At 43.4% G+C, this 15,670-nt stretch overlaps 2 protein-coding genes across 2 annotated transcripts in view; one reads left to right on the top strand and one right to left on the bottom strand.

Annotated features, from left to right (window-relative positions):
• The window catches only part of LOC130915803 (aminopeptidase N), a 51,075-nt gene extending 37,264 nt beyond the window's left edge, over nt 1-13,811 (top strand). Inside the window, exons 17-24 of the mRNA XM_057835901.1 lie at nt 38-93; nt 7,730-7,877; nt 7,975-8,066; nt 8,171-8,281; nt 8,349-8,516; nt 8,608-8,748; nt 11,924-12,005; nt 13,034-13,811. Coding sequence (XP_057691884.1) covers nt 38-93; nt 7,730-7,877; nt 7,975-8,066; nt 8,171-8,281; nt 8,349-8,516; nt 8,608-8,748; nt 11,924-12,005; nt 13,034-13,189 — 954 coding nt within the window. The 3' untranslated portion in view covers nt 13,190-13,811. The remainder of the gene's footprint in view (nt 1-37; nt 94-7,729; nt 7,878-7,974; nt 8,067-8,170; nt 8,282-8,348; nt 8,517-8,607; nt 8,749-11,923; nt 12,006-13,033) is intronic.
• Nucleotides 12,005-15,670, bottom strand: part of LOC130915805 (synaptic vesicle glycoprotein 2B-like) — a 105,783-nt gene continuing 102,117 nt past the window's right edge. The window contains exon 15 of the transcript XR_009063149.1: nt 12,005-15,643. The gene's annotated coding sequence lies outside the window, so the exon portion shown is untranslated. The remainder of the gene's footprint in view (nt 15,644-15,670) is intronic.

Consider the following 15,670-nt stretch of genomic DNA (forward strand, 5'->3'; position numbering starts at 1 on the left):
GTTTTTTATTTGTGTGTACTTTAAATCTCTCATGCAGGTTATACCACTAACAAACAGAGCCCAGCTTGTGGATGATGCTTTCAATCTGGCCAGGTAGAACACTCAGTTGTGTTTCTGATTTTCTTTTTCATTCCAACCTTTTACAATTCATTTATTTTCCATTACTGTGTACATAGTAGATCTACTAATGCATCTGGACATTTATTTTCCACTACAACTATGACTCAGCGAATTGGTAGCAAAGATGTTTTTCTGCTTTCTTCTAAAACATGGGTGTCCAAACTAACTGACGAAGGCCAGTGGGGGTGCAGGTTTTTGTTCCAACCGATTCAGTACAGACATTTTTACCAAAGAGGTTTCTGCTGAACAAGCAGCACGTGACTGCAATCAATTGATAGACTTGTAAAGTACCAGACTGGTTAAAAGCTGTCCTTTTCATTGGTTGGAATGAAAAACTCCACTAACAGCAGCCCTTTGTAGCATAATAATTTACCATTGATATTGACTATTTCCCAACAAAACTAAAAAAAAAAAAAAAAACAACTAATATTATACTTTTGTGAACATAGCTAAAATTGTTTTTCATCATCTAAAGTGGCTATGTGCAACTGAGAATGTCCCCAAAACTGCAAGGATTTAAAATAGACGCATCTTTTTGCTATGAGGGTGAATGATTGACATACATACTGGACCAATTAAGTAGTCCAATTCACGTGATAAAAGATGACATACCAGGCTATTTGCCAGATAGCTTGGCATTGTCACAACAACTTGGCAACATATCACCCACAGACGTCCTAATGTATTGACAGGACACGGGGCCGATTCATAGGGGGCCTATCTCCGTCAAAGCTGACCGAGTGGAAACAAAGAAAAAGAGCTTTTTACATTGAAAATTCTTGTGAATAAATACTTAAATGCCTGAATTATTAATAGATATGGACGTAAAAGTCTCGATTCTCGGTTAAAAGCAAAAAAAAACCCAAAACGTGTAGGTAGCATTTATTTTATGTAAATCTTGCAAACTATGAGGCTAGTCAGTAAGGAAATTAGCCACCGCCATACGTAAACAAAGAGCTTTTTCCATGAAAAATTCTCGTGAATAAATGCTTGAATTCTTTATAGATATGGACGTAAAACAATTTCAATCCTTGGTTAAAAGCAAAAAAAACTACAAAAAAACAAAAAAAAAACGGGCAGTTAGCATTTATTTTACGTAAAATATGTCGAATGTGCTGCTAGTTAAGTCCCTCTGGCTTAGTACAACAAAGAGCTTTTACCGTTGAAAATTCTTGAGAAAAAACTGATTAAATCCCTGAATTATTTATAGATATGGACGTAATAGCAAAGCAAAAAACCGTGCCGATAGCATTTATTTCACGTAAATATTGCGAAGTATAATGCCAATGCTGTAGCGGCTAAATTTTCCCATTGATTTTTTTCACAACGTATCAAAATGCATGCATGGTACGAGAAATATAATAAATACCTTGAACCCTCGAACAAATCATGACAGGGAACAGAGAACAAACGGACCCAAGTATGCCGAGCTCAGAGCATGTTTTATTGACAATGTTCCCGAGAGGAAGAAGGCTTGACTTTCGGCGAGGCCCGGAGGGTCGTTTGAGCGGGGTGGGACGAGCAAGGCGAAGGCCCAGGCAGAATGCGTTCTAGATCCGGTGTTCGGCCATTCCTTACTACGCGGCGAAACGTCCTACACAATGCTCAGGGCGCTTGCGCATGCATTCACACGCATGCGCACATCGGTTAGAGGCGGCGATTACTCACTATTTTTGTTTTTATTTAGTTATTTAGAACCTTTTCACAGCCTCAAAGATACTTTTTGCATGTATTACTCTCTAATACTTTTAACCATTGTGTTTTTTTGTGTTAGCTTTGAAGCAGTTGACCACATTAGTCACGTAGCGTCTTTAAACCGTCCTTATTTGATATAACTACATTTAAGTATTTTCTGCAGGCATTTTTTTAGTACCTTATTCCTGTATGCATCTAAACAAAACAAGTTTAGAGCGCACGGTAGTACTTTAGGTATCAAATTCGACTAATGTAGGACGTTTCGCCGATGTAGCATATTTTGGCAGAACACCGGTCCCTTAGCAGGTTGCAGGTCACAGAAAAAGGGCAGAAGCACAGACGAAAAGCAGGCTAGAGGCAAAAATCCACATGGTCAAAAATGTATCAAAATAAAGGAAGACAGGGTAACTAGAAATGCTCGTATGTTGCAGTGAGTGCTAGCAAACTCGCAGTGGAGCAGAGGGCTGTGGGTGTTTATGTAGGGAGGCTGTGGTGATGACCAGGTGTGCAGGACAGTTGTAGGGAATTAGTGCTGATGACTGGGATGGGAAAAAAAAGGAAAAGGCATACAGGCCTGCTGTGGGGCTCTAACAAATCACTCCTGAGACAATCCTACCTGTTTGTATGCTGTACAGCTTTCGTACTTTTTCAACATAAATCCGGCGTTGGATCGCTGCATGTGTTGCTGCGACCGACTACGAATAACTGAAGCGGATTGTGGGATGGCCCCCTACTTGAAGGCATGACACACTGAAGGTCGATTCTGACCCGTCAATCATTATGAAGTTTATGTATCAGCTTATATCTACTGAAACTGTGCTTTTATCAAAGAAAGGCAACATTTTTCCTATGTCTTCAACATTTTTCTTATGTTTTCATCCGTTTTTAGTCGAATGATAGGTACAGCTCCAGCTATAAGTATGGCAAAGCCTCCCTTCGCCATTGTAAAACAAAACAAAAAATCAAATTCATATCTCAAGTAAGTTCTGCCGCAAGAGTAACGTGTCATGGTGTAACACTCAATAGTTGGGTCATGAGACTGGAGACACACTACTGAACTCAACGGCTCTACCCCGACGCATTGGGTTAGCATCAAAAGCGACTCTGCATATTCCTCGGCCATAGTGGGGCTCATTTAATGCTCGCTAATTACACAAGTTGGATGCGGTAAAGCACCATTTGGCTGATTTGCCAACTACCATTGAATCCTAAAGCAGAAAGTAACACCGAAGAAGATTCACCCAATCAGAAAAAGCAACTGCAGCCATCTATGTGCAGGGATGACGGGTGTGTACAGGCTAACGAGCGGAGGGAAGCTTGAAGTTGGTGGTGAGAGCCCAGTCTTTGTGATGGAGAAACGTTACGAAAGTACGAAACCACTTGTTTTAAGGGTTCCCCTTTGTTGTCAGTGTCTTATATTTAGGTTAAACAGGGTAAAAAAAATCCTAAAATGGGGTCTTTAAAAAGTTGTTTAATTTATAAAATAATTAAAGATTAAACTCTCATCTAGAAAGATGTTTTCCTATTAACCAACCAACTTGTGAACAGAACATTAGGAGACTACACAGGTTCACTAGCCTACTTTCCCCTGTTTTACTTTCTTCTAACAAAGCCAACATCTTTAAAGATGCTCAAGTAAGTGTTCATAAAACATTAATGGCTGGTATTACCATTTGACATGTACCATAATTGTCGGACTATAAGGTGCACCTGACTATAAGCCGCCACCTACCAAATTTGACATGAAAACTGCTTTTGTTCATAAATAACCCACACCTGTTGCAGCTGTCCTCACTGTATTATGGGATACACGTATATACCAAAAGATATTGATAACTGATAACACTTTATTTGACAGCAGCATCATAAGACTGTCATAAGACCGTCAGAATTATGACATGACACTGTCATGGGCATTAATCAATGCTTAAGACAGAGGTAATTTAGTGTCAATGCCATATATTTAGGTTAAAGAGGGTAAAAAAAAATCCTAATATGGGGTCTTTAAAAAGTTACCATACCATACCATACCATCATCTTCCGCTTGCTGCGAGGTCGGGTCGCGGGGGCATCAGTTTTAGCAGGGAAGCCCGGAGTTCCCTCTCCCCAGCCACTTCAACCAGCTCCTCCGGCGGAATACCCAAGGCGTTCCCAGGCCATCCCAGAGACATAGTCTCTGCAGCGTTTCCTGGGTCTTCCCCGGGGCCGCCCGCCGATGGGACATGCCCTGAATACCTCTCCAGAAAGGCGTCCAGGAGGCATCCTAACCAGATGCCTGAGCCACCTCAGCTGGCTCCTCTCAACGCGGAGGAGTAGCGGCTCGACGCAGAGTCCCTCCCGGATGACGTAGCTTCTCACCCTATCTCTAAGGGAGAGCCCGGACACCCTGCGGAGAAAACTCATTTCGGCCGCTTGTATCCAGGATCTTGTTCTTTCGATCACAACCCACAGCTCGTGACCATAGGTGAGGGTAGGAACGTAGATCAACTGGTAAATCGAGAGCTTTGCCTTTCGGCTTAGCTCCTTTTTCACCACTACGGACCATTGCAGAGTCCGCATTACTGCAGACGCTGCACCGATCCGCCTGTCGATATCCCGCTCCCTCCTACCCTCACTCGTGAACAAGACCCAAAGGTACTTGAACTCCTCCACTTGGGGTCTTTAAAAAGTTGTTAAATTTATAAATAATTAAAGATTGGAACTTCAGCCTCACACACCAGCTCGGGCTCCTTCCCTGCCAGAGAGGTGACATTCCATGTCCCAAGAGTTAGCTTCAGCAGCTGGGGGTCGGACCGCCAAGGCCCCCGCCTTTGCTGCCGCCCAACTCCCTACGCATCCAACCCCTTTAGCCCCTCCCACAGGTGGTGAGCCCATGGGAAGCCTGAGCTGGTGTGTGAGGCGGAGAAGTTCCGACTAGATATAGTCGGACTCTCCTCCACACACAGCTTGGGTTCTGGTACCAATCCTCTCGAGAGGGGTTGGACTCTCTTCCACTCTGGAGTTGCCCATGGTGAGAGGCGCCGGACAGGTGTGGGCATACTTATTGCCCCCGGCTTGGCGCCTGTACGTTGGGGTTTACCCCGGTGGACGAGAGGGTAGCCTCCCTCCGCCTTCGGGTGGGGGGACGGGTTCTAACTGTTGTTTGCGCTTATGCACCGAACAGCAGTTTAAAATACCCACCCTTTTTGGAGTCCTTGGAGGGTGTGCTAGAGAGCGCCCCCTCTGGGGACTCCCTCGTTCTACTGGGGGACTTCAACGCTCATGTGGGTAATGACAGTGAGACCTGGAGGGGCGTGATTGGGAGGAACGCCCCCCCCCGATCAGAACCTGAGTGCTGTTCTGTTATTGGACTTCTGTGCTCGTCACGGTTTGTCTATAACGAACACCATGTTCAAACATAGGGGTGTCCATATGTGCACTTGGCACCAGGACACCCTAGGCCGCAGTTCGATGATCGACTTCGTAATCGTGTCATCGGACTTGCGGCCGCATGTTTTGGACACTCGGGTGAAGAGAGGGGCGGAGCTGTCAACTGATCACCACCTGGTGGTGTGTTGGCTCCGATGGCGGGGGAAGATGCTGGCCAGACCTGGCAGGCCCAAACGTATTGTGAGGGTCTGCTGGGAACGTCTGGCAGAATCCCCTGTCAGAAAGAGTTTCAACATCCACCTCCGGCAGAACTTCTCCCTTGTCCCGGGGGAGGTGGGGGACATTGAGTCCGAGTGGGCTATGTTCCGCACCTCCATTGTTGAGGCGGCCGATCGGAGCTGTGGCCGTAAGGTGGTTGGTGCCTGTCGTGGCGGCAATCCCCGAACCCGCTGGTGGACATCAGCGGTAAGGGATGCCGTCAAGCTGAAGAAGGAGGCCTATCGGGCCTTTTTGGCCTGTGGGACTCCGGAGGCAGCTGACAGGTACCGGCTGGCCAAGCGGACTGCGGCTTCGGCGGTCGCCGAGGCAAAAACCCGGACATGGGAGGAGTTCGGCGAGGCCATGGAAAACGACTTCCGGACGGCTTCGAGGAAATTCTGGTCCACCATCCGGCGCCTGAGGAGGGGAAAGCAGTGCACCATTAACACTGTGTATAGTGAAGATGGTGTACTGCTGACCTCGACTCGGGACGTCGTGAGCCGGTGGGGAGAATACTTCGAGGCCCTCCTCAATTCCACCGACACGCCTTCCTTTGAGGAAGCAGAGTCTGGGGACTCCGTGGTAGGCTCTTCGATCTCTGGTGTTGAAGTCACTGAGGCGGTTGGAAAGGTCCTCGGTGGCAAGGCCCCGGGGGTAGATGAGATCCGCCCGGAGTTCCTGAAGGCTCTGGATGTTATAGGGGTGTCGTGGCTGACACGTCTCTGCAGCGTCGCGTGGACATCGGGGACGGTGCCTCTGGATTGGCGGACCGGGGTGGTGGTCCCCCTTTTTTAAGAAGGGGGACCGGAGGGTGTGTTCCAATTATAAAGGGATCACACTCCTCAGCCTCCCTGGTAAAGTCTATTCAGGGGTGCTGGAGAGGAGAGTCCGCCGAGAAGTCGAATCTCGGATTCAGGAGGAGCAGTGTGGTTTTCGTCCCGGCCGTGGAACAGTGAACCAGCTCTACACCCTCGGTAGGGTCCTCGAGGGTGCATGGGAGTTCGCCCGATCAGTCTACATGTGTTTTGTGGATCTGGAGAAGGCGTTCGACCGTGTGCCTCGGGGAGTCCTGTGGGGGGTGCTCCGGGAGTACGGGGTACCGAGCCCCTTGGTAAGGGCTGTTCGGTCCCTGTACGACCGGTGTCAGAGTTTGGTCCGCATTGCCGGCAATAAGTCGAATTCGTTCCCAGTGAGGGTTGGACTCCGCCAAGGCTGCACTTTGTCACCGATTTTGTTCATAATTTTTATGGACAGAATTTCTAGGCGCAGCCGAAGCGTTGAGGGGGTCCGGTTTGGTGACCTCAGCACTGAATCTCTGCTTTTTGCAGATGATTTAGTGCTGTTGGCTTCATCAAGCCGTGACCTCCAACTCTCACTGGAGCGGTTCGCAGCTGAGTGTGAAGCGGTTGGGATGAAAATCAGCACCTCCAAATCCGAGACCATGGTCCTCAGTCGGAAAAGGGTGGAGTGCCCTCTCCGAGTCGGGGATGAGATCCTGCCCCAAGTGGAGGAGTTCAAGTATCTTGGGGTCTTGTTCACGAGTGACGGTAGGAGGGAGCGGGAGATCGACAGGCGAATCGGTGCGGCGTCTGCAGCAATGCGGACTCTGCACCGGTCCGTAGTGGTGAAGAAGGAGCTGAGCCAAAAGGCAAAGCTCTCGATTTACCAGTCGATCTACGTTCCTACCCTCACCTATGGTCACGAGCTTTGGGTCGTGACCAAAAGAACAAGATCCCGGATACAAGCGGCTGAAATGAGTTTCCTCCGCAGGGTGTCCGGGCTCTCCCTTAGAGATAGGGTGAGAAGCTCGGTCATCCGGGAGGGACTCGGCGTCGAGCCGCTACTCCTCCGCGTAGAGAGGAGCCAGCTGAGGTGGCTCGGGCATCTGGTTCGGATGCCTCCCGGACGCCTCCCTGGAGAGGTGTTCCGGGCATGTCCCACCGGCGGGAGGCCCCGGGGACGACCCAGGACACGCTGGAGAGACTATGTCTCTCGGCTGGCCTGGGAACGCCTTGGGATCCTGCCGGAGGAGCTGGTTGAAGTGGCTGGGGAGAGGGAAGTCTGGGCTTCCCTGTTAAAGCTGCTGCCCCCGCGACCCGACCCCGGAACAAGCGGAAGATGATGGATGGATGGATGGATGGATGGATGGATGGATGGATGGATGGATGGAACTTCAGCCAAAAACAGTAACTCTGATCTAGAAAGATGTTTCCCTATTTACCTACCAACTTGTGAACAGTATGGTGGGGATAATATTCCAATGTAAGGATTTTTGTTCATTTTGCAGAGCTCAACTGGTCTCTACCTCACTTGCGCTGAGAACCACATCATATTTGTCTGCTGAGACTGAGTACATTCCCTGGCAGACTGCATTGAATAACTTTCATTATTATTTCCTTATTCTGGACCAAACTGACGTCTATCACCCTATGCAGGTACATATTGTAACCTTTAAACAAAACTGAGGTACATTATCTTGTTTTTTGCACCTTGAGAACATGTGCTTCACTCATCTCTCTGTAACACTTCCAGGACTACATGAAGAATTTAGTAAAGCCGCTTTACCTGTATTTTAAAAGCATGACATCAGACTGGATCCATGTTCCACCAAGACAAACAGATCAGTCAGTATATCAGTTAGGATTCAAGCATATTACGGTGAAATAAAAATGTGCTTATCAGAACAACACATATATATTGTATACACATTTTTTTCCCTCTCCTGCAGATTCAATCAGGCGAATGCCATTCAAATGGCCTGTAAAACTGGAATCACAGAGTGCCAAACCTTGACCAGCACATGGTTTAAGCAATGGATGGATAATCCACATAATAACTTGTGTGTTCTACATTTTTTAAAATACATTTCTTTTGTTGAAATTAATAATTGGTATTTGTCTCACAAGGATCCACCCACACTTGCGCGATGCAGTATACTGCAGTGCCATCGCAACTGGTGAAACAGCAGAGTGGGAATTTGGGTGGAATCAGTTTAAGAATACATCTGTAGCAAGCGAAGCCAGTAAATTAATGTCTGGCCTAGCCTGTACCAACAACACGCAACTTCTAGAAAGGTTAATGCATTTAATTCATTGATGCTTCCAAAAAAAATGATCTTCATTTGTTTTTATCTGTTTTTACTGGTTGTAATCCCTGGTTTCACAGGTATCTCTCGTATACATTAAATCCAGCTATGATTCGAAGGCAGGATGCTGCTATAGTCATTCAGGCTGTGGCCAGCAACAGAGTGGGACAGGAACTAGCATGGAACTTTGTTAGGCTACAATGGGAATTCATGTTCACTCAGTAAGTATTATACAATCATTTACAGTATATTTGTGGTGAAGAGAGTTGTTCAGATGGGTGCATTTTTTATTATTTTTTTGTTTTGTAGTTGTTTTGTAAGAGAATCTCATTTTGTCTGGTTCTATAGCAGAGGTCGTGAACTAATGTCTTACAAACCATATCTGGCTCTTTTGATGAATGCATCTGGCTCTAAATCAACCCGTAATCTTAAATCTGGGATCAGCAATATATATATACAGTGATGAAAATAAGTATTTTAACACCCTGCGATTTTGCAAGTTCTCCCACTTTGAAATAATGGGCGAGTTTGAAGTTTTCTTGGTAAGTGTTTGTCCAGAAATCAAAGTATATGGTTTTTTTAAACAAATTATTTGTATTATACTGCTGAAAATAAGTACAGTGCATCACAAATGTGAGTACACCCCTCGCATTTCTGCCGATATTTAACTATCTCTTTTCATGGGACAATACTGACAAATGAAACTTTGACACAATGAAAAGTAGTCTATGTGCAGTTTATGTAGTAGAGTTAATTTATTTGCCCCTCAAAATAACTCAAAATATAGCCATTAATATCTAAACCCCTGGCAACAAAAGTGAGTACACCCCTTAGTAAATACGTACATCCCTAAATGTTTAGGGATGTTTAGGGAAATTTAGTACTGCTTGTCATTTTTCCTCGAAAATGTCATATGAAAAGAAAGCCCACAAACAGTTTGCTGAAGACATGTCAACAAAGCACATGGATTACTGAAACCATGTCCTATGGTCTGATGAGACGGGCGGGCTTTCTTGTGTACCATCTTCAGAAGAGGCTTCCTCCTGGGGTGACAGCCATGCACACCAATTTGATATAGAGTACAGCGTATGGTCTGAGCACTAATAGGCTGACCCCCCCACCTCTTCAATGTCTGCAGCAATGCTGACAGCACTCCTGTAACGAGTCACATGACAAGAAAATCCGCCGTGCGTCCGTCTTGCGGCAAAACAAACTGCGGTGCTTCATAAATCGTCGTATTTCGAGCATGTCGTCTAATGTTGAAACAAATGATTAGTCAAATTTTACATCGGATGTCGAAAAGATCGTGTGTCAAAGGTATCGTATGTCGACTTTTTATATCGGAAGGCCGAAAAATACACATGTATATAATTCATTTTTTCCATTTTTTATTATTACCATATTTTTCGGACTATAAGTCGCACCCGAGTATAAGTCGCACCAGCCTTAAAATGCCCAACGAAGAGGGAAAAAAACTTATACTCCGGTGCGACTTATATAAGTTGCATTTTTGGGGGAAATTTACTTCCAAACCAAAATCCAACACAAAGAACAGATATGTCATCTTAAAAGGCAGTTTGAAATAAAAATACAATAGAGAACAACATGCTGAATAAGTGTACAGTATGATAATGTTACATGATGCATGAACAACAAAATGCTAACGTGGCCGGTATATTAACGTAACATAGCTATTAAGAGTTATTCAGATAACTATAGCATAAAGAACATGCTAACAAGTTTACCAAACCATCAGTGTCATTCCAAAACACCAAAATAACATGTGAAATGATAAAATAATGTGTTAATAATTTCACACATAAGTCGCTCCAGAGTATAAGTCGCACCCCCAACCAAACTATGAAAAAAAACTGTGACTTACAGTCCGAAAAATATGGTATTGTTATTATATTATTTTCCGATTTGTCATGGTCTAAGGTGGTTCTGTGCCCCAGCGTGTCTTGTCCTGGTGATTACCAATTGATTTCACCTGCCCGCTAGTCCCTCGTCCTGCCCCCGTCGCTTTACTGACGTCACGTCCGCCCGTCGCTGATTGGTCCACTCCGCTGTCTGTTTGCTGTGGCTTGCTCCGCCCTGGAAATTGTATCCGCTGAATGGTGGCCAGACTCAATTGCTGGAACAGCGGTGAGTCTGGTGTACCAGGCTAATGATAAAGCATTAGTATAAATTCTTCTATTAATTATAATTTGATGATGTTTTAATACTGTTGATTTTAATGGAGGCGGCAACGCACTATGTAAAGTATGTAGCTGCTTAGGCGTATAAAGGCTTAAATAGACTGAGAGGTTTACTGCTTTAAGATGGTGGCTGTTTACCAAGGCCGGTGAGTCTGTCATATCGCATCTAGTTCTCCATACAGTACATGTGCTAACGCCACCGAGTCATTTCGCATCTAGTTCCATATACATGTGATATCTACCGTAGCCCGACGTAATAATACGACTTATTTTCGTACTATTCCATTTGTCCGTCCGGCCGTCCGTTCATCCATCCATCTATCCGGGGATTGCTTTACATGTCAAATACGCAGCACTCAGCTATGCACTTGGCACTTGTATTCCATGAAGCCGGAGGTGTTTAATCATATTGGTCGTGCAGCCAACTAGTTATGTTGCAAATGTTGCACTGAGCTGAAAGCTGAGCCAAACTTTTGAGCGCTGCCGCACCTTGTCCATGGTTGTAATCAAGTTGCAATGCACAAAAACACGCTTCTTGTGGCTTCTTCTTTGTAGTTTTCGGCAGCAATTTTTTTCCCACTCTGAGGTCAGGGCATCGAAACATGGAGTCGAAATTCAAAAATTTGAACGGTTCCGGGAGCATCGGAGAGTTAGAACTGGTTCCCATTGATGCTTGATGCCCAACCCTAGTCAAAAAGATTCCCGAACCCTGCTCTGCAGTATCAAAATCTGTCTATTGTTCAGCTTTCGGTTGAACATGAAGTTCACACAGCTCATTTTAGTTGTATATTTTGTGATTTGATTATAGTTTGTGATGGATACTATAGACCAAAGATAAACATGTTCATTTACCAAATCACCTTTTTAATGCATTTTACCCTGAAATGAAAATTGCAACTACAGTGCTACGTTACTCATTGCAAACCCATGAGTTTTTATAGCTATCACTGATTGAAATGTTTTTTTTTTTTTTTGTTCTTGCAAGTCAATAATTGAATCACGAGTGAGCAACACTTACAGCTCCGGTTGAGGGGAGCAACAAAAAATAAGGAGAGCATGCAACTTCACTTTCTGTGGAAAAAGCTGTCAAACCCACAAATACTGAATGTACAGTCAATACTGTTTGTGTGGGTGGTTGCTTATGCTATGAACACCTACAAGTTCAAGCTATTCCTGTATGACCTTTTTTTTTTTCTAGATATGGTGCGGGATCCTTCAATTTTGCCCAAATAATAAATGCTGTCACAGCGAGGTTTTCAACATCTGCTCATTTACAACAGGTCTGTCAATGTTAATAGGTACAGTGCTGCTCAAAAGTTTGTGAACCCCCTCAACATTTTGGAATTTTCTATTATTTCAACCTGATTTCCTAATCAATCAATTCAGTAGTTTTTTTGTTTTGTTTTTTTAACAGTTGTGTTGTCGAGACTAAATTAAAAAGAGTTTTCATCAACTGATGTAGGTGCAAAATTGAACTGTTTGGTCACAACCAAAACCGCCATGTCTGGCGAAAAGTCAACACTGCATACCACCAAAAGAACCTTCTCCCAACAGTGAAGCATGGAGGTGGGAATGTCAAGATCTGGGCTTGCTTTTCATCCTCAGGACCTGGACAACTCCACATAGTCCAGGGAATCATGAATTCTGAGGAATATTGTCAAATCCTAGAACATAACCTGACGCCATCTGTTTTGAAGTTAAAGCTTGGCAGAAGGTGGATCATGCAACATGATAATGATCCAAAGCATTCCAGCAATACAACCAAGGAATGGCTGAAAAAGAAGAAGATTCGTGTTCTGGACTGGCCCAGTCAAAGTCCTGACCTAAATCCCATTGAAATGCTGTGGCGGGACCTGAAGCGAGCAGTTCATGCCAGACGCCCATCAAACCTCTCTCAACTGACTGTGTTCTGCAAGGAAGAATGGGCAAAAATCCCCCAAAGTAGATGTGAGAGGCTGATTAGTCACTACAGAAACCGTTTGGTTGAGGTAATCTCTGCAAAAGGAGGCGCAATATCCTATTAACTGAAGGGGTTCACATACTTTTGCACACATGATATCTGAGTTTTTCTTAAATCAACCACTTTTGTTAAATAAAGAATGACAATATAACTATTTCTTTTGTTTCAGTCCATTATTTGGAATGTCAGTATTGTGGATTTGGGTATAACTTAACATTTAATAAGGTTATTTTAGTTTTTTTTACAAAAAATCTGACCATCGCTGTGGGGTTCACAAACTTTCGAGCAGCACTGTATGTATTTCAGTCCAGCATTTGTCTGAACTTTGCCTAATATTGTCTCTGGCAGCTGGAGGATTTTCTGAGTGAGCACCATGCCCTAGGTTTTGGTTCAGCAACTCAGGCAGTGAAACAGGCTTTGGAGAGGACAAGAGCCAATATCAAATGGCTACAGCAGAACAAACGGGAAATCCTGGACTGGTTCATCAACCAGAAAGACCTGTGAGGAATCAAAGGATTGTTATCCACTAAATCTCTCTAAATACAATGGTACCTCTTTTTACCAAATTCATTGGTTTGGAAGTTGTTTTGTAACTTGAAAATTTTGTAAGTAGAAACGTGTTTTCCATGTAAATGCACTAATCCGTTCCAAGACCCCGAAAATTCAGACATAAATCTTTTTTAATGCAAAGAAATCCGTCAAAACATGTAACAAATACATGTTACAATTAGAAAATTCCACAATAAACAAGAATAGAGTAAAGACTAAAAGTTAATACACTCATGTAAAGCTGTTGGAACATGAGGGGCGAAGGAAGAGGACGCTGGGATACACACATACAGTAGAGGTGCCTCTTAGCCAATTGGATGCCAGGAATACGAGGCAATAACCAATGGCAGAGCAGCTATAAGTATGTTACAATCAGTAAACTCTGGGAGCTGTGAGTATAGGCCATACTGTATTTTTGCCTTTTGTATCCTGAAATTTCTTTCGTAACAAGAAGCAATATTTGTATGTAGAGACATTCGTTAGTAGAGGTACCACTGTATTTTATTTTTTGAGAGGGAAAGTCTTCCAAATCAAAATTGCTGAAGTAACATGGCAGTATAAAATATACAGTATACATTAGGAGGAATAAATAATTGCTATAAAAGAAAATATTGTTTCTGTTTCTTGCTTGAATAAGGTCGAGATTGGTCAAAAAAAATACTTGCGTGCCGCAATAATTTGTGAAGGTTTGTGGCATCATCTACTCAGACGTACACAAACAGGAATTAAAAAAAAAAATTACCTTTTGGTCTCTGAGCAAGAAAATTAACAAAAGACAATACAAAGATTACAATCTCACAGCTGAGTTATCTACAAAAAATGTGTCTGTGCGTGGTGTATTTCACTCCATGAATGAAGACTGCAAAGCTTGAACAATTTTGCTTTATTGATCAGACTTGTCATTGCCACTAATACACAAATGTAATAAACAGAAATCAAATCAAACCATGAACCACCAATGAAATGAAAGACAATAATAATTTCAATCACTAGCATTGGAACAAATGGGCTTTGCTTCCACTTGTTTCAGACACAAATAATGACAGGGAAATTAAAAATATGATAAGCCATGAATATATTACTATTTCGTTGTCATAAGCAGTTTGGTTCATGATGCTATGACATCAACAAGAGAAAGTAACATCTCGTTTCCTGAATTGCCCCCTTTTGTTTCCCACAATTATTCAACAAATACGATTGAATAATGACCTTAAATTAACAGTTTAGACATCTCAATTGGCAGAAAAAACAGCTGAAAGAACAATGGTAAAAATATGAAAATCCACACATTGGAAATTAGAGAACCAAAACAAAATTTGCACTTCATTAACTCGCGTATTGTATGGCAACATTATCGAATCTCTTATGGGGCTTGCAATTTGGTAATTTGACTGATTTTCAAAATTGCATTTGATTTCAAAAGTCTAGAACACCAAATGTATCTGTAGCTTTGAGTGTCTTGTATGCCTTCAGGTACAAAGAATCATGAATTGCACTGTTACGTCGTATTTTTTAAAATATCGACATGCAGAGGTGCCCGCAGAGAAGCTATACCAAGTACCAAACATGTTTTTGTCGATCTTGTGTCCACAAATGTTTTCATTGTCTGTAGGTGAGACTGTAAGTGTAAAGTTTGTTTTGGCAAGCAGTTAAAGGTTTGCCCTGCCTGCTGTCTTTAGTTATCCAGGTAAGCTTGCAGCACACCTGCAACCTCCGTGAAATAACTGTTGTTCGTTTGATTACCTTTTGTTCACTGAATTCAATATGCATAGCAGCGTAATTAAGATTTTTCCTGACAATTATATTCCTTGTACAGTAGCACCTTGACAAACGATCCTTTCGACATCCGACGTAAAATTGGACTCGTCATTTGTTTCGACATATGACAACATGCTTGATATACGACAATTTATGACAGCATCACAATTTCATTGTTTTCCCGCAAATCGGGAATGTATGTTAAATTTTTTTTGTGAGAGAAATCAACATGGGTCCTAACAGCGCTGTTTTCATCAACAATGGCGAAAACAAAAATGTTTAATCGACGAACAAATTAATCATGACAATGACGTGACGAGTTAAAAGGGGGCTTAGGAGACTAGAACATAATGAGACGAATGCGATGAGTTTCGGCTGTGTCTGCGCTCCATTTTGCTTGTTCAGAAACATGGTAAGATTTGTTTTCTTGTCTTGGCCAGAGAATATTTAATGTTGCTTAAGCCTTTAAAGGTCTGTGCTGAGTGAACACCAGACACTAAATGTAATCCTGGCGTTAGCGTCACACTCACGTTTGCATTAGCATTAGCTACAGAATGGCGAGCGTCCTCTTATGACACTAGCCAGTCTAAAGCAGAGCCAGTACGGCTTTTTTGGTCAGTAAGTCTAGAGCAGGGTTCACTAAATCCGGACCTCGGTGGCACTTTTCCTGTCGTGTTT

This window comes from Corythoichthys intestinalis, chromosome 5 (genome assembly GCF_030265065.1).
Source record: "Corythoichthys intestinalis isolate RoL2023-P3 chromosome 5, ASM3026506v1, whole genome shotgun sequence".
Taxonomy (NCBI): Eukaryota; Metazoa; Chordata; class Actinopteri; order Syngnathiformes; family Syngnathidae; genus Corythoichthys; species Corythoichthys intestinalis.